The sequence below is a fragment of the Ips typographus genome, linkage group LG15 (assembly GCF_016097725.1).
Source record: "Ips typographus isolate SLU linkage group LG15, UJ_Ityp_2.0, whole genome shotgun sequence".
Taxonomy (NCBI): Eukaryota; Metazoa; Arthropoda; class Insecta; order Coleoptera; family Curculionidae; genus Ips; species Ips typographus.
Window position 1 is genome coordinate 7,424,193 of NC_138436.1, and position 26,707 is coordinate 7,450,899.

At 36.9% G+C, this 26,707-nt stretch overlaps 2 protein-coding genes across 10 annotated transcripts in view; one reads left to right on the top strand and one right to left on the bottom strand.

The window, feature by feature from the left end:
• The first annotated feature begins 876 nt into the window (after positions 1-876).
• NijA (Ninjurin A) lies at positions 877-7,205 on the top strand. Its single transcript, XM_081993073.1, has 6 exons — positions 877-1,063; positions 4,688-4,853; positions 4,906-4,978; positions 5,035-5,147; positions 6,176-6,357; positions 6,919-7,205. The coding sequence occupies exons 2-6, from the start codon at positions 4,694-4,696 to the stop codon at positions 7,084-7,086; spliced, it is 696 nt and encodes a 231-aa protein (XP_081849199.1). The 5' UTR covers positions 877-1,063; positions 4,688-4,693; the 3' UTR covers positions 7,087-7,205.
• A 1,145-nt stretch (positions 7,206-8,350) lies between these two features.
• Elys (AT hook containing transcription factor 1 homolog) overlaps positions 8,351-26,707 on the bottom strand; it is a 64,095-nt gene continuing 45,738 nt past the window's right edge. For 4 of the 9 annotated variants that reach the window (XM_081993258.1, XM_081993261.1, XM_081993253.1 and 1 more), the window contains 16 exons: positions 25,090-25,385; positions 24,091-24,356; positions 23,070-23,471; positions 21,171-21,248; positions 20,741-20,818; positions 20,128-20,337; positions 18,246-18,548; positions 16,352-16,471; positions 16,188-16,304; positions 15,954-16,049; positions 11,046-11,187; positions 10,904-10,962; positions 9,771-9,938; positions 9,347-9,472; positions 9,150-9,284; positions 8,351-8,560 (listed from right to left, as the gene is read on the bottom strand). In XM_081993258.1, coding sequence (XP_081849384.1) covers positions 8,433-8,560; positions 9,150-9,284; positions 9,347-9,472; positions 9,771-9,938; positions 10,904-10,962; positions 11,046-11,187; positions 15,954-16,049; positions 16,188-16,304; positions 16,352-16,471; positions 18,246-18,548; positions 20,128-20,337; positions 20,741-20,818; positions 21,171-21,248; positions 23,070-23,471; positions 24,091-24,356; positions 25,090-25,385 — 2,724 coding nt within the window. In that variant the 3' untranslated portion in view covers positions 8,351-8,432. Of the gene's footprint in view, positions 8,561-9,149; positions 9,285-9,346; positions 9,473-9,770; positions 9,939-10,903; positions 10,963-11,045; positions 11,188-15,953; positions 16,050-16,187; positions 16,308-16,351; positions 16,472-18,245; positions 18,549-20,127; positions 20,338-20,740; positions 20,819-21,170; positions 21,249-23,069; positions 23,472-24,090; positions 24,357-25,089; positions 25,386-26,707 lie in introns of all 9 variants that reach the window. The other 5 variants (XM_081993254.1, XM_081993255.1, XM_081993256.1 and 2 more) reach the window with 5 other exon arrangements.

Genomic DNA, 26,707 nt, shown 5'->3' on the forward strand with positions numbered 1-26,707 from the left:
CAGATGAATTAGGTTAAAATGGATTTTTGACATTTTTTAAAGTTGTGTCAATTTTGACAGTTACGTCAAGTAAAACTGTTTTTTTCTGTTTTTTGACGGATTTGACATTTTTGACAGTTACGTCAAGTAAAACTGTTTTTCTATTTTTTGACATTTTTGACAGTTGTCTCAAGTAAAACTAATTTTTTCTGTTTTTTGACGGATTTGACAGTTAAGTCAAGTAAAATTTTTTTTTTCTATTTTTTCACAGTTTTGACATTTTTGTCAATTTTGACAGTGTTATGCAATATAAAAGTTTTTTTTGTTTTGACAGATAATTTAGTTAAACCGTTTTTTAACATTGTTGACAATTTTGACAATTATGTCAAGTAAAGCTGGTTTTTTCTGTTTTTTGACGGATTTAACATTTTTAACAATTTTGACAAATGAATTAGGTTAAACTGAATTTTTGACATTTTTGACATTTTTGTGCCTTTTGACAGTTATGTCAAGTAAAACTGATTTTTTCTATTTTTTGACAGTTTTGCCATTTTTATCAATTTTGGCACTTACGTCAAGTAAAATTGTTTTTTACAGTTTTGACATTTCTGTCAATTTTGACAGTTATGACATAACATTTTTTTTTCTTGTATTTTTTGACACTTTTAACAATTTTGACAAACGAATTCGATGAAACTGAATTTTTGACAGTTTTGACAGTTACGTCAAGTAACTTTTTTCAAGTTTGACAGTAACTGTCAAAAATTGACAGTTACAACGGTAATTTCGTCATTTTTGGCGCGAACGACTCATTTCTGGGGAATTCCCCACGCTAATCGTGTCTACCACGAATCGAACAAAGAAACAAACCAGAACTGGTTCCGTGTGACTAATTTCAAGTCAGTTTCACGAGAAAGTTTGCCAACGTCGCTTCTGCTGCGTGTCGGCTAAATTTAGACCAGAAAACCCGATCAAAGTGCACCAAAACACGACAAAATCACTCCAGAAATGATTTAAATCCATTCTAGTGACCAAACAATTGAAGAAACAAGTGAAAACCGCAAGAAAATCGCTCAATTTACAGGTAGGTGGCGTTGATTGTAATGGTGTGTGTCATGAAAACAGTTGAAACTCGCTTAGTTTGGGAGATACGTGAAAACTGACGTTTCCAGCGTCTTTTCCGGGAAATTTTAACATAAAATGACGGTAAGATGGGCGCTCTAGCTTGTCAAATAAGAAAGTTGGGTTTCAGTGCGGAAAACGACACTTTCCGCACACTATGAGAAGAAGCTGTGGTCCAGTCAGCTTTTAACTGTCTATAACTCGGTTAGTTGACGTTTTTCGGACAAACTTGTCATATGACGGTTTGTAGAGGACACTCTCAGCTACAATCTGTCAAAAAAATCAACTCGATAACTGTCAAAATAACCGAGTTACAAGCTGTCAAAGTGACAACTGTCATATTCAAACTAATTAGTTTTTAATTCTGGTTAATCACTGTTTAACTGTTAATAACTCGGTTATTTAACACTTTTCGGAAAATCACTATAGAAAGTGATCAAAAGAGGATTAAAAGGGCTTTCGAATGGTATTTTGATCCATCCTGTAACTGTCAGAATAACGGAGTTAGAGGCTGTCAAAGTGACAACTGTCAATTTTGTCAAGTTACCTTTCAACTGTCGATAACTCGGTTAGTTGACGTTTTTCGGAAAAATTTGTCATTTGACAGTTTGTAGAGGACATTCTCAGCTACAATCTGTCAAAAAAGGCAACTCGATAGCTGTCAAAATAACCGAGTTATTGACGTTTAAAGAAGCGCCTGTCAATTCCATACTTCCAACTGAAATGGTCGAGTTTAACAGCTCGCAATTCTGTCAATTTGACAGTTACGTCAGTCCAGTTTTGACCAAATTGTCGTTCTTTAAATTGTCTACCCCGTAACTGTCAAAATAACCGACTCGCAAACCTGTCAAAGTGACAACTGTCAAACCGTTATTTAACTGTCAATAACTCGGTTAGTTGACGTTTTTCGTAAAAATTTGTTATTTGACAGTTTGTAGAGGACATTCTCAGCTACAATCTGTCAAAAAAATCAACTCGCTAGCTGTCAAAATAACCGAGTTACAAGCTGTCAAAGTGACAACTGTCATATTCAGACTAATTAGTTTTTAATTCTAGTTAATCACTGTTTAACTGTTAATAACTCGGTTATTTAACACTTTTCGGAAAATCGCTATAGAAAGTGATCGAAAGAGGATTAAAGGGGCTTTAAATTGCTATTTTGAACCACCCTGTAGGTGCTATAATAACAGAGTTACAGACTGTCAAAGTGACATCTGTGAATTTTGTCAAGTGACCATTTAACTGTCAATAACTCGGTTACTTGACGTTTTTCGTACAAACTTGTCATTTTGCTGTTTGTAGGGGAGACTCTCAGCTACAATCTGTCAAAAAAATCAACTCGATAACTGTCAAAATCACCGAGTTACAAACTGTCAAAGTAACAACTGTCATATTCAGACTAATCAGTTTTTAATTCTGGTTAATCACTGTTTAACTGTTAATAACTCGGTTATTTAACACTTTTCGGAAAATCGCTATAGAAAGTGATCGAAAGAGGATTAAAGGGGCTTTAAATTGCTATTTTGAACCACCCTGTAGGTGCTATAATAACAGAGTTACAGACTGTCAAAGTGACATCTGTGAATTTTGTCAAGTCACCTTTCAACTGTCGATAACTCGGTTAGTTGACGTTTTTCGGAAAAATTTGTCATTTGACAGTTTGTAGAGGACATTCTCAGCTACAATCTGTCAAAAAAGGCAACTCGATAACTGTCAAAATAACCGAGTTATTGACGTGTAAAGAAGCGCCTGTCAATTCCATACTTTCAACTGAAATGGTCGAGTTTAACAGCTCGCAATTTTGTCAATTTGACAGTTACGTCAGTCCAGTTTTGACCAAATTGTCGTTCTTTAAATTGTCTACCCCGTAACTGTCAAAATAACCGACTCGCAAACCTGTCAAAGTGACAACTGTCAAATCGTTATTTTACTGTCAATAACTCGGTTACTTGACGTTTTTCGTAAAAATTTGTTATATGACAGTTTGTAGAGGACACTCTAAGCTACAATCTGGCACAAGAATCAACTCGATAACTGTCAAAATAACCGAGTTACAAGCTGTCAAATTGACAACTGTCATATTCAGACTAATCAGTTTTTAATTCTGGTTAATCACTTTTCAACTGTCAAAAACTCGGTTATTTGACAGTTTTCGGAAAATTACTATAGAAAGTGATCGAAAGAGGATTAAACGAGCTTTAAACTGGTTTTTTAAACCACCCTGTAACTGTCAGAATAACGGAGTTAGAGGCTGTCAAATTGACAACTGTCAATTTTGTCAAGTCACCTTTCAACTGTTAATAACTCGGTTAGTTGTCGTTTTTCGGAAAAACTTGACATCTGACAGTTTGTAGACCACACTTTTCGCTACAATCTGTCAAAAAAATCAACCAGATAACTGTCAAAATAACCGAATTACGAGCTGTCAAAGTACAGATTCCGTCAGCCACCATTTCGGGACGTACGTCAGTCAATTCACCTTGATTGACGTCAAATTAATTGTAAAAAGAGAGCAAAAAACGTGCTAAAACTACCAAAATCAACATGCCGCCGATTTGGGTACCACATCGTTTAGTACCATCGACTTGACCGGTGATAGTACCATCGCGGTACCCGATAGTACCAATGTTGCCACGTTTTGGCAGCTGACACTTTAACTGTCAATAACTCGGTTATTTTGACAGCTACGGAGTGCGTCAAAATGTCATTTTAAAGCTCTTTTAATCCTCTTTCGATCACTTTCTATAGTAATTTTCTGGAAAATGTCAAATAAGCGAGTTATTGACAGTTGAAAAATGATTAACCAGAATGAAGTGCAACGATCAAAATTGTGGGTTGTACCACTTTGGTTCCAGTGGTACCACAATGCGTTTTCCAACTTAAACCCCTTGAGTGACCACTCGTTTTCGACTAATTTGGGGTCGCTGATTTCAATTTTGCTGTCAGAATTGACGTATCTATCGACCTGGCCGAGTTCCGGGCAAAAGAAAAAGTTAAAAAATCCAATTTTGTGTGTAACTCGGCTAGTTTTTGGGATATCAAAAAACCGATTTCACCAGCGTGTTTTCCAGGAAATTTTAGCATAAAATGACGGTTAGATGGGCGCTCTAGCTCAAAAAACAAAAAAGTTAGTTTTAGTGTGCGAAAGACACTTTCCGCTCACAACTTTTTTGTTTTTCAACTTGGACCCCTCAAGTGACCACTCGTTTTCGACTAATTTGGGGTCGCTGATTTCAACTGTGAAGTCAGATTTCACGTATCTGTTACTCAGTTGGAGTAACTGACAAATTGGCGATTAAAATGTGAATATTTAGCTCTAACTCGGTTAGTTTTTGAGACATCAAAAAACCGACTTCACCAGCGTGTTTTCCGGGAAATTTTAGCATAAAATGACGGTTAGATGGGCGCTCTAGCTCAAAAAACAAAAAAGTTAGTTTTAGTGTGCGAAAGACACTTTCCGCACGCAACTTTTTTGTTTTCCAACTTGGACCCCTCAAGTGACCACTCGTTTTCGACTAATTTGGGGTCGCTGATTTCATTTCTGAGGTTAGAATTGGCGTATCTCGTCACTCGATCAAAATTTCAGGTCGCAATGCTCGGTACCAATCTGGATTCCCCTTCCAGCGCTTTGATAACTTCCGGCGATCGTTTGTCGGCGCCGTTGGCGCGCAGCGAGGCTGAGGATGAACCGGACGAGCGAAACGTCGTGACTCGACCGTATCCAGGGGTGGACGATGGGTTTTTCACCAATGGTAACGATTCTTTTCTGATTTTTTTTTTCTGGTAAAATCTGGAATTTTCTAGAGGAACCAGGCGATCCTGACGTGGAATTGTTACCGCGCGGCTCGAAGGACCACATTCCTAGCATCACACCGCGGTAAGTTTCGCTAAAAAAAAATTTTTTGGAACCCGGTGGTACCACTTTTTTTTTAGGTTAGGACCGGACGGTGAGGACCCTAAAGTACCACCGAACCAACCGGAATTCCCTCGCAGTCCGGGATTTCGTCCGTGGGGCTGGGATTTCGAATCTGGCAGCGTTCAGCCCAGTAAGTTTGTTAATTTGACAGTTATCAAAAAACTGACAGTACCAGCGTCTTTTCCGGGAAATTTTAGCATAAAATGACGTTGAGACGCACTTTCTAGCTCAAAAAGCAACAAAGTTGGGTTTTAGTGCGATCAAAACACTTTCCGCACACAACTTTTTTCTTTTCTAATTTAGACCCCCCGAGTGACCACTCGTTTTCGACTAATTTGGGGTCGCTGATTTCAAATCCGCGGTTAGAATTTATGTAACTTTCACCCAGAGCGACTTTCCAGCAAAATCAAAGTGAAAAACATGTTTTTTCTGTGTAACTCGGCTAGTTTGAGAGATACGACAAAACCGACTTCACCAGCGTCTTTTCTGGGAAATTTTAGCATAAAATGACGTTAAGACGGACTTTCTAGCTCAAAAAGCAACAAAGTTGGGTTTTAGTGCGGGCAAAACACTTTCCGCACACAACTTTTTTGTTTTCTAATTTACACCCCCCAAGTGACCGCTCGTTTTCGACTAATTTGGGGTCGCTGATTTCAAATCCGCGGTCAGAATTTACGTAACTTTCACCCAGTTTAACTTTCTAGTAAAAATCAAAGTTAAAAACATGTTTTTCCGGTGTAACTCGGCTAGTTTGAGAGATATGACAAAACCGACTTCACCAGCGTCTTTTCCGGGAAATTTTAGCATAAAATGTCGTTGAGACGCACTCTTTAGCTCAAAAAGCAAAAAAGTTGGTTTTTAGTGTGGGAAACGTCACTTTCCGGCCTGACGTTCGGTAACTCTGTTATTTTCAAACTTAGACCCCCCGAGTTTGTACTCGTTTTCGACTAAATCGGGGACGGGGAATCGAACGGTCAAGTTCATTTTCCTCTAACTCGAAAAATGTTGGTGTAAAAGTGACTTTTCTCGAACTGGGTGCCAGATACGGAAAAACCGACCGCACCACCGAATTCCCCGTCCCCAAATTAGTCGAAAACGAGTACCATCATCCCTAGGCTAGACCATGTCCGACAACGATATTTGACGTATTTTTGACAGATGGCGACACCGTTCCCGACGTAAACGTCTACCAGCACAAGAAAACGCTCGCGCAGGGAATGATGGATTTGGCCCTCTTCTCGGCCAACGCCAACCAATTGCGTTACGTTCTCGAAACGTTCAACACTCATCCCTACTATTATCCGAGCGTCGCTCTGATTGGTCTCAGTCTAATTTTACAGGTACGCCATTTTGGTTTTTTTTTGACAGTTGACAGACGAGACAATTTTGACAGATCTGACGTTCGACAGACAATTCCCAGTCCTTTTACCTTTCTTTGACATTTGACAGCTGACTGATATTTTTTTGACATTTGACGTCTGACTGACTTTTGACGGGTAATTTTACCAAAAATGCTACATATTTGACAGTTGACAGATGTCATTTTTTTTTGACAGTTGACAGACTGACATTTTTGACAGATTTGACGTTCGACAGACAATTCCCAGTCCTTTTACCTTTCTTTGACATTTGACAGATTTTTGACAGCTGACTGATATTTTTTGACATTTGACGTCTGACAGATGATTTTTGACGTTCGACAGACAATCTCTAGTCCTTTTACCTTTCTTTGACATTGTTGACAGCTGACTGATACTTTTTGACATTTGACGTTTGACAGATGATTTTTGACGTTTGACAGACTTTTAAAATGTGATGTTTTGCCACTGGACTTTTGGATTAAATTGTCAGTTAACTTTTTGACATTTGACAGTTGACAGATGTCATTTTTTTTTTGACAGGTGGCAGTCGGTATCGGCCTAATATGGACGGCGACGTACAACATCAAAGATCGCGCCGCTTTCTGTTTGGCGAATCGAATCAACAATGCGACGACAATTTGCGTGTTTCTGGTGACCGTCATCAACGTGTTCATTTCCGCTTTTGGAGTGGCGCCTGCGCCCACGTGACCCCATTTCCATGGCGCCGTACCGGCTGAAATGACCGCTATTTTTCGAATCTCGAATTGCCCGGACTTTTCTCTCTACTTTTCTATTTTTGTAGGTTTATTAAATTTTTTTTTAAATAACTCGCTCAGTTTTTGAGATATCGTCAAACCGACTAAACCAGCGTGTTTCCTGGAAAAAATTAACATAAAACGAATTTGAGATGACGGTTCTAGCGTTTGAAACAAAAAAGTTGCGTTTTTCGGTTTGGCAACGTCGCACAAACTGTAACTTTGTTATTCTTTTACTTGGACCCTCCGAGTGACCACTCGTTTTCGACTAATTTGGGGTCGCCGAATTCAATTTTACAGTCACATTTCACGTACCTCTTACCCAGCTCGAGTTTTTTGCAAAAATGCAGATAACTCTGCCAGTTTTGGTGATATCGCAAAACTGACTTAACCAGCGTGTTTCCTGGAAAAAATTAACATAAAACGAATTTGAGATGACGGTTCTAGCGTTTGAAACAAAAAAGTTGCGTTTTTCGGTTTGGCAACGTCGCGCGAACTGTAACTTTGTTATTCTTTCACTTGAACCCCCCGAGTGACCACTCGTTTTAGACTAATTTGGGGTCGCCGAATTCAATTTTACAGTCAGATTTCACGTCCCTCTTACCCAGCTCGAGTTTTTTGCAAAAACGCAGTTAACTCTGCCAGTTTTGGTGATATCGCAAAACTGACTTAACCAGCGTGTTTCCTGGAAACAATTAACATAAAACGAATTTGAGATGACGTTTCTAGCGTTTGAAACAAAAAAGTTGCGTTTCCCGGTTTGGCAACGTCGCACAAACTGTAACTTTGTTATTCTTTCACTTGAACCCCCCGAGTGACCACTCGTTTTCGACTAATTTGGGGTCGCTGATTTCAAATCCGCAGTCAAAATTGACGTAAATCTCACCCAGCTCGAGTTTTTTGCAAAAACGCAGTTATCTCTGTCAGTTTTGGTGATATCACAAAACTTAGTAAATCAGCGTGTTTCCTGGAAAAAATTAACATAAAACGAATTTGATATGAGGTTTCTAGCGTTTGAAACAAAAAAGTTGCGTTTTTCGGTTTGGCAACGTCGCACAAACTGTAACTTTGTTATTATTTTTCTTGGACCCCACACTCGTTTTCGACTAATTTGGGGTCGCTGATTTCAAATCCGCAGTCCAAATTGACGTAAATCTCACCCAGCTCGAGTTTTTTTGAAAATTTTTAATTTTCAAAGTGAAGACAAAAATACACAATTTTAAGGAAAAAAACCCATTTTTTTAATTATTACCAGTAATCTTACAAATTTAAACAAAAATAAAAAAATAATGAAAAAATTCACTTTCGGCCTCGTTTTTTGGCGGCTGCGCAGTCGGCTTGGGTGGCGCCGTCTGGCGGGTCCGCTTCCTCCTCGACCGCCGGCAAGTCTTCGGTGAGGGTCCGTGAGCGAGTCGAGCGCTTTTGTGCTGAAAAAACGAAAAAAAAAATAAAAAAATTGAAAAATCCAAGATGGCGGCCAATTTTGACAGATGACACATTTCTGACAAACAAACGTCAAATTTGGTTTTTACGTGACAAGAGCTGTCAAACGAGCTGTCAATCAAGGTACTTTTGACAGTTTTTGGGAAAAATCCAAGATGGCGGCCAATTTTGACAGATGACACATTTCTGACAAACAAACGTCAAATTTGGTTTTTACGTGACAAGAGCTGTCAAACGAGCTGTCAATCAAGGTACTTTTGACAGTTTTTGGGAAAAATCCAAGATGGCGGCCAATTTTGACAGATGACACATTTCTGACAAACAAACGTCAAATTTGGTTTCTACGTGACAAGAGCTGTCAAACGAGCTGTCAATCAAGGTACTTTTGACAGTTTTTGGGAAAAATCCAAGATGGCGGCCAATTTTGACAGATGTCACATTTTGACGTACAGAAAAGTGACAGTGACGTGCGACAGCTCGTTTTCGACTAAATCGACGTCGGGGAATCCATTTCTGACGTCAAATCGCGCAAATTCCGACGTTTTAAGTGAGAAATCGAAAAAAAAAACTTACAGGCCGTCGATTTGGTGGATGAAACCGACCGGGCGCGTGTTTTCGCCCTTTTGGGCGGACTGGGCGTCGATTCTGAGCGTTCCGACGCCACCGACGCCGCGTCCGTCGACGTTCGTCTCAATCTCGCTTTGATTCCTGAAAAGAACGTCGTTTCACCCTGATGATGGTCGAAACGCGATCGAAACGAGGGAACTCACCCGAAACGACGGTGGGCGTGTCCGACCTGGTGCTGCGCCCTTTGGAGCGCGTGCGCTTCGAAGAAGCCTCCGAACTGGTGGAGGGGGAGAGTTGCATCAATTTCGTCTCCTCTGCGTCTTTTTTGCCTGTTTTAAGGTTATTTTTCGAGTGACGCAAAAATGAACCTCCCCATCGTATTCCCCGTCCTCGATTTAGTCGAAAACGAGTACAAACTTGATTTTTCAAGAAAAAATCAAAATGGCGCTTCTGAGCGCCATTTTGCAAATTTCCGCCATTTTGGTTTGAGATAGTCCAGGCTTGATGGTACTCGTTTTCGACTAATTCGGGGTCAGGGAATCCATTTCTGCAGTCAGTTTGACAGTAACTGTCACCCAGTTCGAGAAACTTCATTTTAACGTCATTTTTTTTTGGTAAAACACAAACCTTGAAAGTCCGGTTTGTCCAACAAATCGATCGGATCGATTTCGTCGACGATCGGCAATTTCCGGTCCGGATTGATCGCACTGAGCATGCTCGCTTGGCGTCTCGTGAGCCGTCGCGACGTCGCGTAATCGCCCATTTCGCTTAACGGTTTCGACGCTTTTTTACTTTCTAACCAAACAAATTTTTGTAAAAAAAATTTAAAAAAAAGAAAAATAAATAAAAAATACAAAATTTGACGTTTTGAAAAAAACAAAAAAAAAAACAAATTTTTAATTTAAAAATAAATAAAAATATTTAAAACAAAAAATAAAAAAAAAAGATAAATAAAAAAATATGTATTTATTTTTTTATTTATTTGACGATTTGAAAAAAACAAAAAAAACAAATTTTTAATTTAAAAAAAAATTAAAATTTTTAAAACAAAAAATAAAAAAATAAATACAATATTTGACAATTTGAAAAAAAAATAAAAAAAAATTTTAATAAAAAAAATTGAAATTTTAAAAAAAAAAATATATTTTGAAATTTTAAATAAAAAAAAATTAAAATTTTTGAAAAAAAAAGAAAAACAAATAAAAACAAAATTTGATGTTTTGAAAAAAAAAATTACAAATTTTAAAGAAAAACAAAAAATTGAAATTTTTGAAAATACAAAATAAAAAAAAGAAAAATAAATACAAAATTTGACGTTTTGAAAAAAACAAATTTTAAATTAAAAAAAAAATTGAAATTTTTGAAAAAAACAAAAAATTAAAAATTTTCAAATTTTAAATAAAAAAAAATTTAAAATCTTGAAAAAAATCAAAAAAATTAAAAAAAAAAGAAAAATAAATAAAAACAAAATTAGACGTTTTGAAAAAAAAATTACAAATTTTAAAGAAAAACAAAAAATTGAAATTTTTGAAAAAACAAAAAAAAAATTTCTAATTTTAAATAAAGAAAAAAAAAATTTTGGACAAAAAAATTTGCAAATTTGAAATAAAAAAAAGATTTAAATTTTTGAAAAAAAAAAACAAATAAAAATCATTAGAATTTTAAATAAAAAAAATACAAATTTTAAAGAAAAAAAAATTGAAATTTTTGAAAAAAAAAACAAAAAAAAATTTTTTTGGTTAAAAATTTGAAAAACTTACCTGATTTTGGTTTGGTACCGTGGTCGGGTTCGTTCGAGTCCACGTCGACGCTTTTGCTCCTAAAAAACAAAAAAGTCAAATTTCTGTCAAAAAAAAAAAAAAAACAAAAATCTGACACAATTTTGACAGCTGACAGACGTACCGACTGTAACGCCCGCTGGCGGCGGGAATCGCGTGATCGACGCTTTGACTGCGCCGGCGTTTCGACGGTTCCAAGACGACGTGCACCTGTTCCAGGTCGCTCGCTTTCTTTCTGGTCAACGTCGATTTTTTGTCGGTTTTTCCTGCAAATTACAAGTTTCTCAAACTGGGTGACAGTTACTGTCAAACTGACTGCAGAAATGGATTCCCTGACCCCGAATTAGTCGAAAACGAGTACCATCAAGCCTGGGCTATCTCAAGCCAAAATGGCGGAAATTGCAAATGGCGTCCCAATAGCGCCATTTTGAATTTTTTCAAAAAAATCGAGTTTGTACTCGTTTCCGACTAATTTTGGGATGAGGAATTCATTGATGACGTTTATTTTCGCGTCACTTTTACCAAAATCGGTTTTTTTTATGACAATTCAAGTTTCTCAAACTGGGTGACAGTTACTGTCAAACTGACTGCAGAAATGGATTCCCTGACCCCGAATTAGTCGAAAACGAGTACCATCAAGCCTGGGCTATCTCAAGCCAAAATGGCGAAAATTGCAAATGGCGTCCCAAAGACGCCATTTTAAATTTTTCCAAAAAAATCGAGTTTGTACTAGTTTTCGATTAATTTTGGGATGAGAAATTGATTGGTGACGTTTATTTTCGCATCATTTTTTCCTAAACCCGATTTTTTATGAAATTTCAAGTTTCTCGAACTGGGTGACAGTTACTGTCAAACTGACTTCAGAAATGGATTCCCTGACCCCGATTTAGTCGAAAACGAGTACCATCAAGCCTGGGCTATCTCAAGCCAAAATGGCGAAAATTGCAAATGGCGTCCCAAAGACGCCATTTTAAATTTTTCCAAAAAAATCGAGTTTGTACTAGTTTTCGATTAATTTTGGGATGAGAAATTGATTGGTGACGTTTATTTTCGCATCATTTTTTCCTAAACCCGATTTTTTATGAAATTTCAAGTTTCTCGAACTGGGTGACAGTTACTGTCAAACTGACTTCAGAAATGGATTCCCTGACCCCGATTTAGTCGAAAACGAGTACCAACAAGCCTGGGCTATCTCAAGCCAAAATGGCGGAAATTGCAAATGGCGTCCCAAAGGCGCCATTTTGAATTTTTCCAAAAAAATCGAGTTTGTACTCGTTTCCGACTAATTTTGGGATGAGGAACCTAGTGGTGACGTTTATTTTTAAACTTTTTTAAAAAAAAATCTGTTTCTCGAACTGGGTGACAGTTACCGTCAAACTGACCTCAAAAATGGATTCCCTGACCCCGAATTATTCGAAAACGAGTACAAACACGGCCCCTTTATCTCAAGCCAAAATGTGAAATTTCTGAGCATCTGAGAGATATTTTAAAGCTTCTGAGCGGTGCAAAATGTTTGAGACTAAAAGTAATTTTTAGTCGCCTGTCACAAACTGCACGTTTCTGAGCTTCTGAGACATTTTGTAGACTTTTCAGGCGTCAGTTTTACTAATTTCGGATTTCTGAGACGTTTCGTAGACTTTATAGGCGCCTGAGTCATTAATTTCCGTTTTCTGAGCTTCCAGAATTTATTTTTTTTACTCATAAAACCAAAAAGCAAATTTGTAGTCGTCTGAGTCGGCAATATCAGATTTCTGAGCTACGAAAACAGAATTTAGAATTTTTGAGCTTTTAAATTTTTTTTTTTAAGAATGTCTAATCCTAGAAGCAATTTTTAGTAGTCTGAGTCACAAATTACGGAATTCTGAGCTTCTAATGTTTGTTTTAGAATTTCTGAACCTTCCGGACATTGTCTAGAATTCCTCAGAGAGACTCAGAAGACCGAAATGACTGACAGATGTTTGAAAAACGAAAAAATAATTTAAAATTGTAAAATGGCTCAGAAGACAGTAAAGAAGATATTTGGACGATTAAAAATATTGTTAACTAGAAAAATGGCTCAGAAGACATCTAAGGAGAGACTCAGAAGACCGAAATGACTGACAGATGTTTGAAAAACGAAAAAATAATTTAAAATTGTAAAATGGCTCAGAAGACAGTAAAGAAGATATTTGGACAATTAAAAATATTGTTTACTAAAAAAATGGCTCAGAAGACACATAAGGAGAGACTCAGAAGACCGAAATGACTGACAGATGTTTTAAAAACAGAAAAACAATTTAAAATTGTAAAATGGCTCAGAAAACAGTAAAGAAGATATTTGGACGATTAAAAATATTGTTAACTAGAAAAATGGCTCAGAAGACCGAAATGACTGACAGATGTTTGAAAAACGAAAAAATAATTTAAAATTGTAAAATGGCTCAGAAGACAGTAAAGAAGATATTTGGACGATTAAAAATAATGTTTACTAAAAAAATGGCTCAGAAGACACATAAGGAGAGACTCAGAAGACCGAAATGACTGACAGATGTTTTAAAAACAGAAAAACAATTTAAAATTGTAAAATGACTCAGAAGACACAAAAGAGAAGACTTGCAAGATTAAAAATATTGTTAACTAAAAAAATGGCTCAGAAGACACATAAGGAGAGACTCAGAAGACCGAAATGACTGACAGATGTTTTAAAAACAGAAAAACAATTTAAAATTGTAAAATGGCTCAGAAGACAGTAAAGAAGATATTTGGACGATTAAAAATATTGTTAACTAAAAAAATGGCTCAGAAGACACATAAGGAGAGACTCAGAAGACCGAAATGACTGACAGATGTTTTAAAAACAGAAAAACAATTTAAAATTGTAAAATGACTCAGAAGACACAAAAGAGAAGACTTGCAAGATAAAAAATATTGTTAACTAGAAAAATGGCTCAGAAGACCGAAATGACTGACAGATGTTTGAAAAACGAAAAAATAATTTAAAATTGTAAAATGGCTCAGAAGACAGTAAAGAAGATATTTGGACGATTAAAAATATTGTTTACTAAAAAAATGGCTCAGAAGACACATAAGGAGAGACTCAGAAGACCGAAATGACTGACAGATGTTTTAAAAACAGAAAAACAATTTAAAATTGTAAAATGACTCAGAAGACACAAAAGAGAAGACTTGCAAGATTAAAAATATTGTTAACTAAAAAAATGGCTCAGAAGACACATAAGGAGAGACTCAGAAGACCGAAATGACTGACAGATGTTTTAAAAACAGAAAAACAATTTAAAATTGTAAAATGGCTCAGAAGACAGTAAAGAAGATATTTGGACGATTAAAAATATTGTTAACTAAAAAAATGGCTCAGAAGACACATAAGGAGAGACTCAGAAGACCGAAATGACTGACAGATGTTTTAAAAACAGAAAAACAATTTAAAATTGTAAAATGACTCAGAAGACACAAAAGAGAAGACTTGCAAGATTAAAAATATTGTTAACTAAAAAAATGGCTCAGAAGACACACAAGGAGAGACTCAGAAGACCGAAATGACTGACAGATGTTTTAAAAACAGAAAAACAATTTAAAATTGTAAAATGGCTCAGAAGACAGTAAAGAAGATATTTGGACGATTAAATATATTGTTAACTAGAAAAATGGCTCAGAAGACCGAAATGACTGACAGATGTTTGAAAAACGAAAAAATAATTTAAAATTGTAAAATGGCTCAGAAGACAGTAAAGAAGATATTTGGACGATTAAAAATATTGTTTACTAAAAAAAATGGCTCAGAATACACATAAGGAGAGACTCAGAAGACCGAAATGACTGACAGATGTTTTAAAAACAGAAAAACAATTTAAAATTGTAAAATGGCTCAGAAGACAGTAAAGAAGATATTTGGACGATTAAAAATATTGTTAACTAGAAAAATGGCTCAGAAGACACATAAGGAGAGACTCAGAAGACCGAAATGACTGACAGATGTTTTAAAAACAAAAAAATAATTTCAAATTGTAAAATGACTCAGAAGACACTAAAGCGAAGATCAGAACGATTGAACATATTGTCAACTGTAAAAATTGCTCAGAAGACACCTAAGGAGAGACTCAGAAGACCGAAATGACTGACAGATGTTTTAAAAACAGAAAAACAATTTAAAATTGTAAAATGACTCAGAAGACACTAAAGAGATTTGGAAGATTGAAAATATTGTCGACTAGAAAAATGGCTCAGAAGACACAAAAGAAATGAAAAGCTCAGACGACAAAAAATCAATAAAGAAAAAATGACTCAGAAACCCAACAAACTTTTCAAGGCTCAGAAGCCCAAAACGCTGAAAAGTAGAAAAAAAATTGTAAAAGCTCAGAAATCCATAAACGGTTTAGTGTACGTGGTCAGAAGACAAAAATACTTTGACCGTCAGAATTGCTGACTCAGACGTCTAAAAATCACTTTCAGAAAAAAAAAGAAAATGCAAATGGCGTCCACATCCGCCATTTTGAATTTTTCCGAAAAAATCGAGTTTGTACTCGTTTTCGACTAATTTTGGGACGAGGTATTCAGTGGTAACGTTTATTTTTGTGTAACTTCAACCCAAACTAAAATTTTAAGAAAAATGTCAGTTTCTCAAACTGGGTGACAGTTACTGTCAAACTGACTTCGGAAATGGATTCCTTGACCCCGAATTAGTCGAAAACGAGTACCATCAAGCCTGAAGTAACTCAAGCGAAAATGGCAAAAATTACAAAATGGCGCCTAAAAACGCCATTTTGAAATTTTTTAAAAAAATTCGAGTTTGTACTCGTTTTCCACTAAATCGGGGACGAGGAATTCGGTGGTGACATTAATTTTTGCGTGACTTTTTTCTAAACTGAAATTTTTGTGAAAAATCATGTTTCTCGAACTGGGTGACAGTTACTGTCAAACTGACTTCAGAAATGGATTCCCTTACCCCAAGTTAGTCGAAAAGGAGTACCATCAAGCCTGGGTTATCTCAAACCAAAATGGCGGAAATCGACGCGAAAAAACACCGCGCACTCACCCTGTTCCGACGCTGTTTCGGCTTCGTCCGCCTGCGCCGACTGCAACAATGCCTCGCCTAGATCGCTATCGCGCAGTATCCGCCTAGTTTGACGCCCTAAACGAAAAACAGACCGTCAGAGGGCGCGGGGGGGCGGAAAAATGTGAAAAAATGGCAATTTTACCGCCCGCGCGGGCGGAAAGTGGTTGAAAGTTTCGTTCCTCCCCTCAAACGAAATTTGCACTAAAAACTTACTTTCCGAGTCATTCTGCGGCTGTTCGAGGCTTTTAGAGCGTCGGCGCGTGACGCGTGCCGCCTCCTCAGTGACGTCACGCTGCGCGGGCAGGTCACGTGACTCGGACGGTTTGCGAGCTGCTGAACCAAAAAAAAAAAAAAAAAAACAAAATGGCGTCGGTCACGTGACGTGATATTCGTACCGTAAGTTTTGCGGACGCTGCGCAGCCGCAACACGTCCGGCGAATCGACGACGTTTCGGTCGTCGGACGGTTCGGCCTCCTCGGTCTTGGCCTGTTTGCGCCCTGCCAAAAAAGCAAACTGTCACACCATGACATATACGTCAAAAATGACGGCGGAAATGGATTCGCCGTCCCCAAATTAGTCGAAAACGAGTATAATGAACGGGGGTCCAAGTGGACCCCTGAGGGAGTTATCGCAATGGGAGTTTTAGTGACCCCACAAAAATTCAACACCCTGTAACTTTTTTGTTGATGCGAATTTGGAAATGGTTCTGCCGCCATTTTGTGGGCACGTTCAAGGTCTACAAAAAAGGTTCTTACAACTTTTTCCCTACGCGGCTCCGCAAGCGAGTTATCAGGAAAAAACGTTTTGGGGTCATGTGACCCCAAAAGTTTCTACCTCCAGTAACTCGCTTATTAAACGGAATTTCGGGGTGGTTCAAAACAGGTTTTGTAGGGAATTTCATGCTCTACAAAAAATGTTTAGAAGATTTTTGCCCTACGGGGTCACCCTGTAGAGTTATCAGTGCTAATTCGGTCATTTTGACAGTTAGCTCAAATTTGATTTTACCAGTCGATTCCCCGTCCCCAATTTAGTCGAAAAGGAGTACAAACTTGGGGGGTCCAAAAGGACCCCCGAGGGAGTCATAACGGAAAAATTGAATGGGGTCATAATGACCCCACAAATTTCAACCTACTGTAACTCGCTTATTTAAAGGAATATCGGGGTGATTCAAAAAAGGTTTTGTAGGGAATTTTACCCTCTACAAATTACATTCTACTGACTTTTGCCCTACGGGGTCACCCTGTCAAGTTATCAGTCCTAATTCGGTCATTTTGAGAGTTAGCCCAAATTTGACTTTACCAGTGGATTCCCCGTCCCCAATTTAGTCGAAAAGGAGTACAAATTTGGGGGGTCCAAAAGGACCCTTAAGGGAGTTATGACGGAAAAACTGAATGGGGTCATAATGACCCCACAAATTTCAACCTTCTGTAACTCGCTTATTTAAAGGAATATCGGGGTGATTCAAAAAAGGTTTTATAGGAAATTTCACGCTCTACAAATTACATTCTGTACACTTTTGCCCTACGGGGCAACCCTGTCAAGTTATCAGTGCTAATTTGGTCATTTTGACAGTTAGCCCAAATTCGACTTTACCAATCGTTTTCTCATCCCCAATTTAGTCGAAAAAGAGTACAAACTTGGGGGGTCCAAAAGGACCCCCAAGTGAGTTATGGCGGAAAAACTGAATGGGGTCATAATGACCCCACAAATTTCAACCTTCTGTAACTCGCTTATTTAAAGGAATATCGGGGTGGTTCAAAAAAGGTTTTATAGGAAATTTCACCCTCTACAAATTACATTCTGTACACTTTTGCCCTACGGAGCAACCCTGTCAAGTTATCAGTCTTAATTCGGTCATTTTGACAGTTAGCTCAAATTCCACTTTACCAGTCGATTCCCCGTCCCCAATTTAGTAGAAAAAGAGTACAAACTTGGGGGGTCCAAAAGGACCCCCGAGGGAGTTATAACGGAAAAACTGAATGGGGTCATAATGACCCCACAAATTTCAACCTTCTGTAACTCGCTTATTTAAAGGAATATCGGGGTGGTTCAAAAAAGGTTTTATAGGAAATTTCACCCTCTACAAATTACATTCTGTACACTTTTGCCCTACGGAGCAACCCTGTCAAGTTATCAGTCCTAATTCGGTCATTTTGACAGTTAGCTCAAATTTGACTTTACCAGTCGATTCCCCGTCCCCAAATTAGTCGAAAAGGAGTACCAACTTGACCAACTTATCTCGACCCAAAATGGCCTCCTCCGCACACTTACCGTACGTTTTCTTGACGGTGCGCAGCCGCAACGGCACGGCCGGTGACGCGTCGTCGACCGTTTTAGTGGGCGTGAGTGAGCACTGAACGCTGATGGACCTCGTTTCGACCGTTTCGTCATCCTCAGACGTCGTCGCCTCCTCGATCACGTTCACCTCCAATTCGGGCAGCTCGTCGTAATTGACCTCGTCAAGGTCATCGACCGTTTGACGGCTGCCGCTGGACGACGACGACGTTCCTGATGATGAAGCGTTCCGATTCGAAACGGTGTCGTGATCGCTCGAGTTGATTTCGATCACTTCGGCTGAAAATGTTACGGAAAAATTCAAAATGGCCGCCTCGGACGCCATTTTGTCTGTCATTTTTGAATTCTACTCGAAATTTCCTTTAAAATGAGGTGCAACATCGTTTTTTGACAGAAAATTCAAAATGGCCGCCTCGGACGCCATTTTGTCTGTCATTTTTGAATTCTACTCGAAATTTCCTTTAAAATGAGGTGCAACATCGTTTTTTGACAGAAAATTCAAAATGGCCGCCTCGGACGCCATTTTGTCTGTCATTTTCTGAATCTACCGGAAATTTCCTTTAAAATGAGATGCAACATCGTTTTTTGACAGAAAGTTGTCAATTTTTAACGTTTCTATAATTTTGACACTATTTTTTTAAATTGTGTCATTTTAGAAATATAATTTTTTTTTTAAATGTCAAAAATATGACAGAATTGTAAAAATGTCTTAAATGACAGAAATTTAGAAATGTCTCAAAATGTCAAAAATGACGATATTTTTTTTGAGAAATGTCGAAAATGTAACAGAATTGTCAAAATATAACAAAATGTCAAAAAATGACACGATTTTTAAAAAATTTTAAAATTTTAAAAACGTCAAAAATTGACAGATTTTTTAGAAACAAGAAATTTTTTTTTTAAATGTCAAAAATATGACAGCATTATTAAAATAATAAAAAAATGACAAAAATTTAAAAGTATTAAAGAAATGACAACTTTTAAAAAACGTAAACGTCAAAAATTTGACAGAATCGACGGAAAACGTCAAAAAATGCGTGACGTTTCTTCGCTTACCGTCAGTCCGAGGCGGCCATTTTGAATTTTCTGTCAAAAAACGATGTCGTACCTCATTTTAAAGGAAATTTCCGGTAGATTCAGAAAATGACAGACAAAATGGCGTCCAAAGCCGCCATTTTGAATTTTCTGTCAAAAAACCATGTTACACCTCATTTTAAAGGAAATTTCCAGTAGAATTCAAAAATGACAGACAAAATGGCGTCCGAGGCGGCCATTTTGAATTTTCTGTCAAAAAACGATGTCGTACCTCATTTTAAAGGAAATTTCCGGTAGATTCAGAAAATGACAGACAAAATGGCGTCCAAAGCCGCCATTTTGAATTTTCTGTCAAAAAACCATGTTACACCTCATTTTAAAGGAAATTTCCAGTAGAATTCAAAAATGACAGACAAAATGGCGTCCGAGGCGGCCATTTTGAATTTTCTGTCAAAAAACGATGTCGTACCTCATTTTAAAGGAAATTTCCGGTAGATTCAGAAAATGACATACAAAATGGCGTCCAAGGCCGCCATTTTGAATTTTCTGTCAAAAAACGATGTTGCACCTCATTTTAAAGGAAATTTCCGGTAGATTCAGAAAATGACAGACAAAATGGCGTCCAAAGCCGCCATTTTGAATTTTCTGTCAAAAAACCATGTTACACCTCATTTTAAAGGAAATTTCCAGTAGAATTCAAAAATGACAGACAAAATGGCGTCCGAGGCCGCCATTTTGAATTTTCTGTTAAAAAACGATGTTGCACCTCATTTTAAAGGAAATTTCCGGTAGATTTCTTGTTTTTTTTTTTTGCGTGACTCACCCTGTACGTCATCGAAACTGTCTGTCAAAAATCGGGCGTGGTCTCTGGTCGATTCGTCCGCCGACGTTTCGTCTCTGAGCCGCTCCATCACGATCTGCGCGTCCTCGCTCGCGCTACTCAAATCGTCGTACACTGCGCACGTGATGACGTCACCCTCCGCTGCCTGGCTGGTCACGTGGTGCTCCTCCTCAACGTCATTCTCGACCGCATCTGTCAAAAATATGACACAATTTGCAAAAAATGTCAAAAGTTCTCAAAATGTCAAAAATATGACACAATTTACAAAAAAATGTCACAAATGTCAAAAAATAAGTCAAAACTTTCAGAATGTCAAAAATATGACACAATTTACTAAAAAAATTCTCAAAATGTCAAAAAAATAACACAGTTTACAAAAAAATGTGAGAAATGTCAAAAATATGACACACTTTGCAAAAACTGTCAAAAATTCTCAAAATGTCAAAAATATGACACAATTTACAAAAAAATGTCACAAATGTCAAAAAATAAGTCAAAACTTTCCGAATGTCAAAACTATGACACAATTTACAGAAAATGTCAAAAAAATTTTAAAAAATTCAAAATGTCAAAAATATGACATGTGTCCACTTACCTGACGTCATTTTGGGCGTGGTCACCTTCGAATCCGACTGGGAAATCAAAGATGGCGCCGCGTCTTGCGTGGAATTGACTTGAAACGTCAAAAAATGTCAGAATTGACAGAATGTCAAATATATGACACGATTTACCAAAAAATGTCAAAACTACGACACAATTGACAGAAAATGTCACAAATGTCAAAAATAACGGCATTTTAGAAATGTCAAAAAAATGACAGAATTGTCAAAATATGACTAAATGTCAAAAAATAACACGATCTTTAAAAAATGTCAAAAAATCTCAAAATGTCATAAAATTTAACAAGATTTACAAAAACATGTGACAAATGTTAAAAATATGTCAAAACTATGTCAAAATGTGAAAAATGTCAAAAATTTGAAAAAAAATTCAAAATGTCAAAAATATGACACGTGTCCACTTACCTGACGTCATTTTGGGCGTGGTCGCTTTCGAATCCGACTGGGAAATCAAAGATGGCGCCGCGTCTTGCGTGGAATTGACTTGAAACGTCAAAAAATGTTAGAAATGTCAAAATATGTCAGAATTGACAGGATGTCAAAGAAACATGATTTTTAAAAAATAAAAGTTGTCAGTTTCTAGAAATGACAATTTTTTTAAAATGTCAAAAATATGACAGAATTGTCAAAATATAAAAATATCTCAAAATGTTAAAAATGACGACATTTTAGTAATGTCAAAAATATAACAACAATTGTCAAAATATAAAAAATGACAAAACGTCAAAAAATGACAATTTTTTTAAAAAATGTTTAAATTTAAGAAACGTCAAAAATTGACTTGAGATTTTAAAAATGTCAAAAATATGACAGAATTGTCAAAATAATTTAAAAAAAGTAAAAAATGACGACATTTTAAAAATGTCAAAAATATAACAGTATTGTTAAAATATGAAAAAATATGGCAAAGTGTAAAAAAATTACAAATTTTTTTAGAAATATGACAATTTTTAAAAATGCCAAAGATATGACAGAATTGCCAAAAATTTAAAAAAATAAAAAATATGACAATTTTTAAAAAATTTCAAAAATATAACAAAATGTCAAAAAATGACACAATTTTTAAAAAATGTCAAAATTATAGAAACGTCAAAAATTGACAGATTTTAAAGAAATATGACAATTTTTTAAAATGTCAAAAATATGACAGAATTGGCAAAATAATAAAAAAAGTCAAAAATAACAAAATATTTAAAAAATGTCTAAATTTTAGAAACGTCAATTATTGACATATTTCAACGATATGACAATTTTTTTAAATGTTAAAAATTTGACAGAGTTGTCAAAACAATAAAAAAGTCAAAATGTCAAAATGGCGACATTTTAGAAATGTCAAAAAGACCAAATTTTCAAAAAAGTGAAAATATGACAACTTTTTTAAAATGTCAAAAATATAACATAATTGTCAAAATATGAAAAAATGTGACAAAATGTCAAAAAATTAAACAATTTTTAAAAAAATATAAGAAATATGACAGAATTGTCAAAATATAAAAATTGTGTCAAATTTTTAAAATGTACAAAATTACAGAATTTCTGAAAACGTCAAGATTTTCAAAAGTGTCAAAATATGTCGGAATTGTCAAAAATATGACAATTATCAAAAAATAAAAAGAAGTCAATTTGTCAAAAACGACGACATTTCAAAAATGTCAAAAAAACCTAACTTTCGAAAAAGTGAAAATTTAACAATTTTTTAAAAATATCAAAAAAATGACAGAATTGTCAAAATATAAAAATTATGTTAAAATGTCAAAAATATGACAGAATTGTCAAAATAATAAAAAATATCAAAAACTCATAATGACGACATCTTAGAAATGTCAAAAAGACCAAATTTTAAAAAGAGTGAAAATTGTCATATTTCTAAAAACGTCAAGATTATAAAAAGTGTCAAAATATGTGAGAATTAACAGAATGTCAAGGAAATGACATTTCAAAAAATGTCGAAAATATGACGAAATGTCAAAAAATGATACATTAAAAAAAAAAAATGTCAAAAATATAACAGAATTGTCAAAATATACCAAAATGTCAAAAAATGACAAAATTTTAAAAACGTCAAAAATTGACAGATTTTTTAGAAATATTAAATTTGTTTCTAAATGTCAAAAATATGACAGAATTGTTAAAATAATAAAAAAGTGAGAAAATGTCATAAATGACAAAAATTTAGAAATGTCCAAGAAATGACACAACTTTTAAAAAACGTAAACGTCAAAACCATGACACTTTTCGCAAACGTCAAAAATTTGACAGATTCGACGAAAAACGTCAAAAAATGCGTGACGTTTCTTCGCTTACCGTCAGTCGCCATTTTGGGCGCGGCCTCCGTCGAAATCAAAGATGGCGGCGCCGCCTCGTTGCGCAGCAACGCGAACGCGTTGTGCTCGAGGACGGCGCGCGTAAGCGACTTGCGCGTCGACTGTCGACCGCGCACGCGCACAATCGAACTGCTTTCCTCCGTCGTTGACGATTCGGCGGACGTCGTCACCAAACCGGAAACGTCCGATTCGCTCATTTCCGACAAAACAAACGACGAACGCGTCTCCTCGGTAACGGTGACGTTTACGACGGTCGCCATTGGTCCGGCTGGGGAGTGGGAGGAGGAAGGACGCTTGCGCCCTCTCGGCGACTCGGACGAAGCGGTGGAGGCGCTCAGACGCGGGCTGGATCGCACCGGGGATGACGTTTCGGTGAAGGAGCCTGCGCAGAAAAAAAAATCAGTCATTTTCTGAATCTACCGGAAATTTCCTTTAAAATGAGATGCGACATCGTTTTTTGACAGAAAATTCAAAATGGCGGCCTTGGACGCCATTTTGTCTGTCATTTCTTAAATCTACCGGAAATTTCCTTTAAAATGAGATGCGACATCGTTTTTTGACAGAAAATTCAAAATGGCGGCCCTGGACGCCATTTTGTCTGTCATTTTCTGAATCTACAAGAAATTTCCTTTAAAATGAGGTGTAACATGGTTTCTTGACAGAAAATTCAAAATGGCGGCCTTGGACGCCATTTTGTCTGTCATTTCTTAAATCTACCGGAAATTTCCTTTAAAATGAGGTGCAACATGGTTTTTTGACAGAAAATTCAAAATGGCGGCCTCGGACGCCATTTTGTCTGTCATTTTCTGAATCTACCGGAAATTTCCTTTAAAATGAGGTGCAACATCGTTTTTTGACAGAAAATTCAAAATGGCGGCCTCGGACGCCATTTTGTATGTCATTTTCTGAATCTACCGGAAATTTCCTTTAAAATGAGGTGCAACATCGTTTTTTGACAGAAAATTCAAAATGGCGGCCAGATACTTTTCAAAATCACTCACGTTTGTAGCTGCGCCGCGACCGGGGACTGTCAAATTTGACAGCGGGCTGGGTGGCGACGTCATCGTTGTCAACGACGGCCGGCGGCGAGTCCTGAAACACTCGCACGTCATCGGCTGCCGTCGGCGCCGGTCTGATCGACGCGTCGGGCGAGTAAAACGCGTCGTCGCTCGCTTCCACGCTGGTAGAGGGCGTGGTTGTCGATTCGTGCGCGCTACTCGCGTCCAACGAGCCGACGTCAAATTTGACGCGCGCCTTGAGCGGCGTGCTGCAAGAAGACACACTTTTGACGTTTGTCAGCTGACAGATGGCGAAAACTGTTAAAATAATCGCGGCTTGATGGTACTCGTTTTCGACTAATTCGGGGTCAAGGAATCCATTTCTGAAGTCAGTTTGATAGTAACTGGCACTCAGTTCGAGAAAATTCGCGCAGCTCGGTCAGGTGACCAGTTTGCAAAAAAGTGACTTAACCACTGGATTCTACGTCCCCAAATTAGTCGAAAACCACCCTTCACTTGTTTCATTCCAATTAGAATTAACAAAGTTACAAATGACGTTAATTTGACATTTGACAGCTAACAGATCGAAAATCCTGTCAAAATGACCCGGGTTCATGGTACTCGTTTTCGACTAACTCGGGGACGGGGAATCCATTCTAACTGTCAGATTGACAGTAGCTGTCACCCAGGTCGAGAAAGTGACAGTTTCCGGGTCGTTTGAGGAGATATCGTAAAAGTGATTTCACCACCAGATTGGACACCCCCGAATTAATCCAAAACCACTTCGCAAACGTTTTTTTCCGGTAAAATTTGCAAAAGTTACGTAAAACGCAAAACTGTCATTTTGACAGCTAATAACGTCAAAACCCTTCCGATTTCGCTAGGCATGATGGTACTCGTTTTCGACTAATTCGGGGACGGGGAATCCATTCCAACTGTCAGATTGACAGTAGCTGTCACCCAGTTCGAGAAAATTACCAAAATGGCCGCCAAAATTCTTACCGTAACGCTGCGAGCGATCTAAACGAGTTTTCGCACTCCTCCTGCATCGGCGTGTCGTCGGTCACGTGACGCGCCTTTAAAATGCTCGCGGGAGGCGTCGCGACGCCTCCTGCGCCGTCGTCGCGGGACGCGCGCTTGCGCCTGATGATCGGCGTGCTGAGCGTCGATTGGGCGCCGGCGCTCAGCAACAGGTTGCGATTGGTCGTCGCCGTCGATTTGACGGAACTGCGCGGCGACAGTTTGATGCGTTTGCGCGGCGTCGGACCGGCGTCTTCTTCCGCGTCCTCCTCGATGACCTGCAATCGAGGATTATTTTTAAAATATGTTTTTGACAGTAAATTCAAAATGGCGGACATGGACGCCATTTTGACTGTCATTTTCTGAATCTACGCAAAATTTCCTTTAAAATGAGGTGCAACATCGTTGTTTGACAGAAAATTCAAAATGGCGGCATCGGACGCCATTTTGTCTGTCATTTTCTGAATCTACGCAAAATTTCCTTTAAAATGAGGTGTAACATGGTTTTTTGACAGAAAATTCAAAATGGCGGCCTTGGACGCCATTTTGTCTGTCATATCTTAAATCTACCAAAAATTTCCTTTAAAATGAGATGCAACATCGATTTTTGACAGAAAATTCAAAATGGCGGCATCGGACGCCATTTTGTCTGTCATTTTCTGAATCTACGCAAAATTTCCTTTAAAAAGAGGTGCGACATCGTTTTTTGACAGAAAATTCAAAATGGCGGCTTCAAGCTAAAATGGCAGTAGGTGGCACAAAATGGCGTCCTTTCCGCCATCTTGATATTCGTATAACTGTCATTTTTTTGACATTTAAATTTGTGCTACCTTCCTGGCTAATAGGAAACCGAAACCGATGTAATTTTCACATTCAAAATGACAGTTTGACATGAAAATGACACTAGATGATACAAAATGGCGTCCGTGGCCGCCATTTTGAACTTTCTGTCAAAAAACGATGTTGCACCTCATTTTAAAGGAAATTTTGCGTAAATTCAGAAAATGACAGACAAAATGGCGTCTCTGGCCGTCATTTTGAATTTTCTGTCAAAAAACGATGTTGCACCTCATTTTAAAGATAAAATGACGTATCAGGCCGCCATTTTGAATTTTTGATCATAAAAATATTGTTGCACTTTTTTAACAAAAATTTTAGAAATAATCAAAAAATTACAAGCAAAAAAAATAAAAAAATATTTGATAAAGACAACAAATAAAAATAAGTATCAAAAACAAAAAAAAATAAAAAAGGAAAAATAACAAACTAAAATAATTAAAAAAGAGAAAAGATCAAAAGAATGGAAAAAAAAAAGCATAAAAACAGAAAAGAAAGAAAAAATAAAGTACTAAAAACAAATTAAAGAAAAAAAATTCAAAACAATAATACAATAAAAATAAAAAAAAAATACAATAAATAAATAAAAACAAAGGAAAGCTTGAAAGAGCGTACAAAAAGAAAAATAAAGAATTTAAAAAAAAACGCAAAAAAGAAGAGAAACAATAAAATCTAAAAAAAAAACAAAAAATCTAAAATAAAATAAAAAGAAAAAAATAATGAAAACCCTCAATTTAGTCCCCAAAAAAAGCCGCCATCTTGC

What these genes read in the sequence shown, in the direction of transcription:
- NijA (XM_081993073.1), top strand. Translation starts at nt 4,694, where the DNA reads ATGCTCGGTACCAATCTGGATTCCCCTTCCAGCGCTTTGATAACTTCC. An exon ending in CGATGGGTTTTTCACCAATG is followed by an intron (nt 4,854 to 4,905) that starts GTAACGATTCTT and finishes GGAATTTTCTAG; the next exon opens with AGGAACCAGGCGATCCTGAC. An exon ending in GTCTCAGTCTAATTTTACAG is followed by an intron (nt 6,358 to 6,918) that starts GTACGCCATTTT and finishes TTTTTTTGACAG; the next exon opens with GTGGCAGTCGGTATCGGCCT.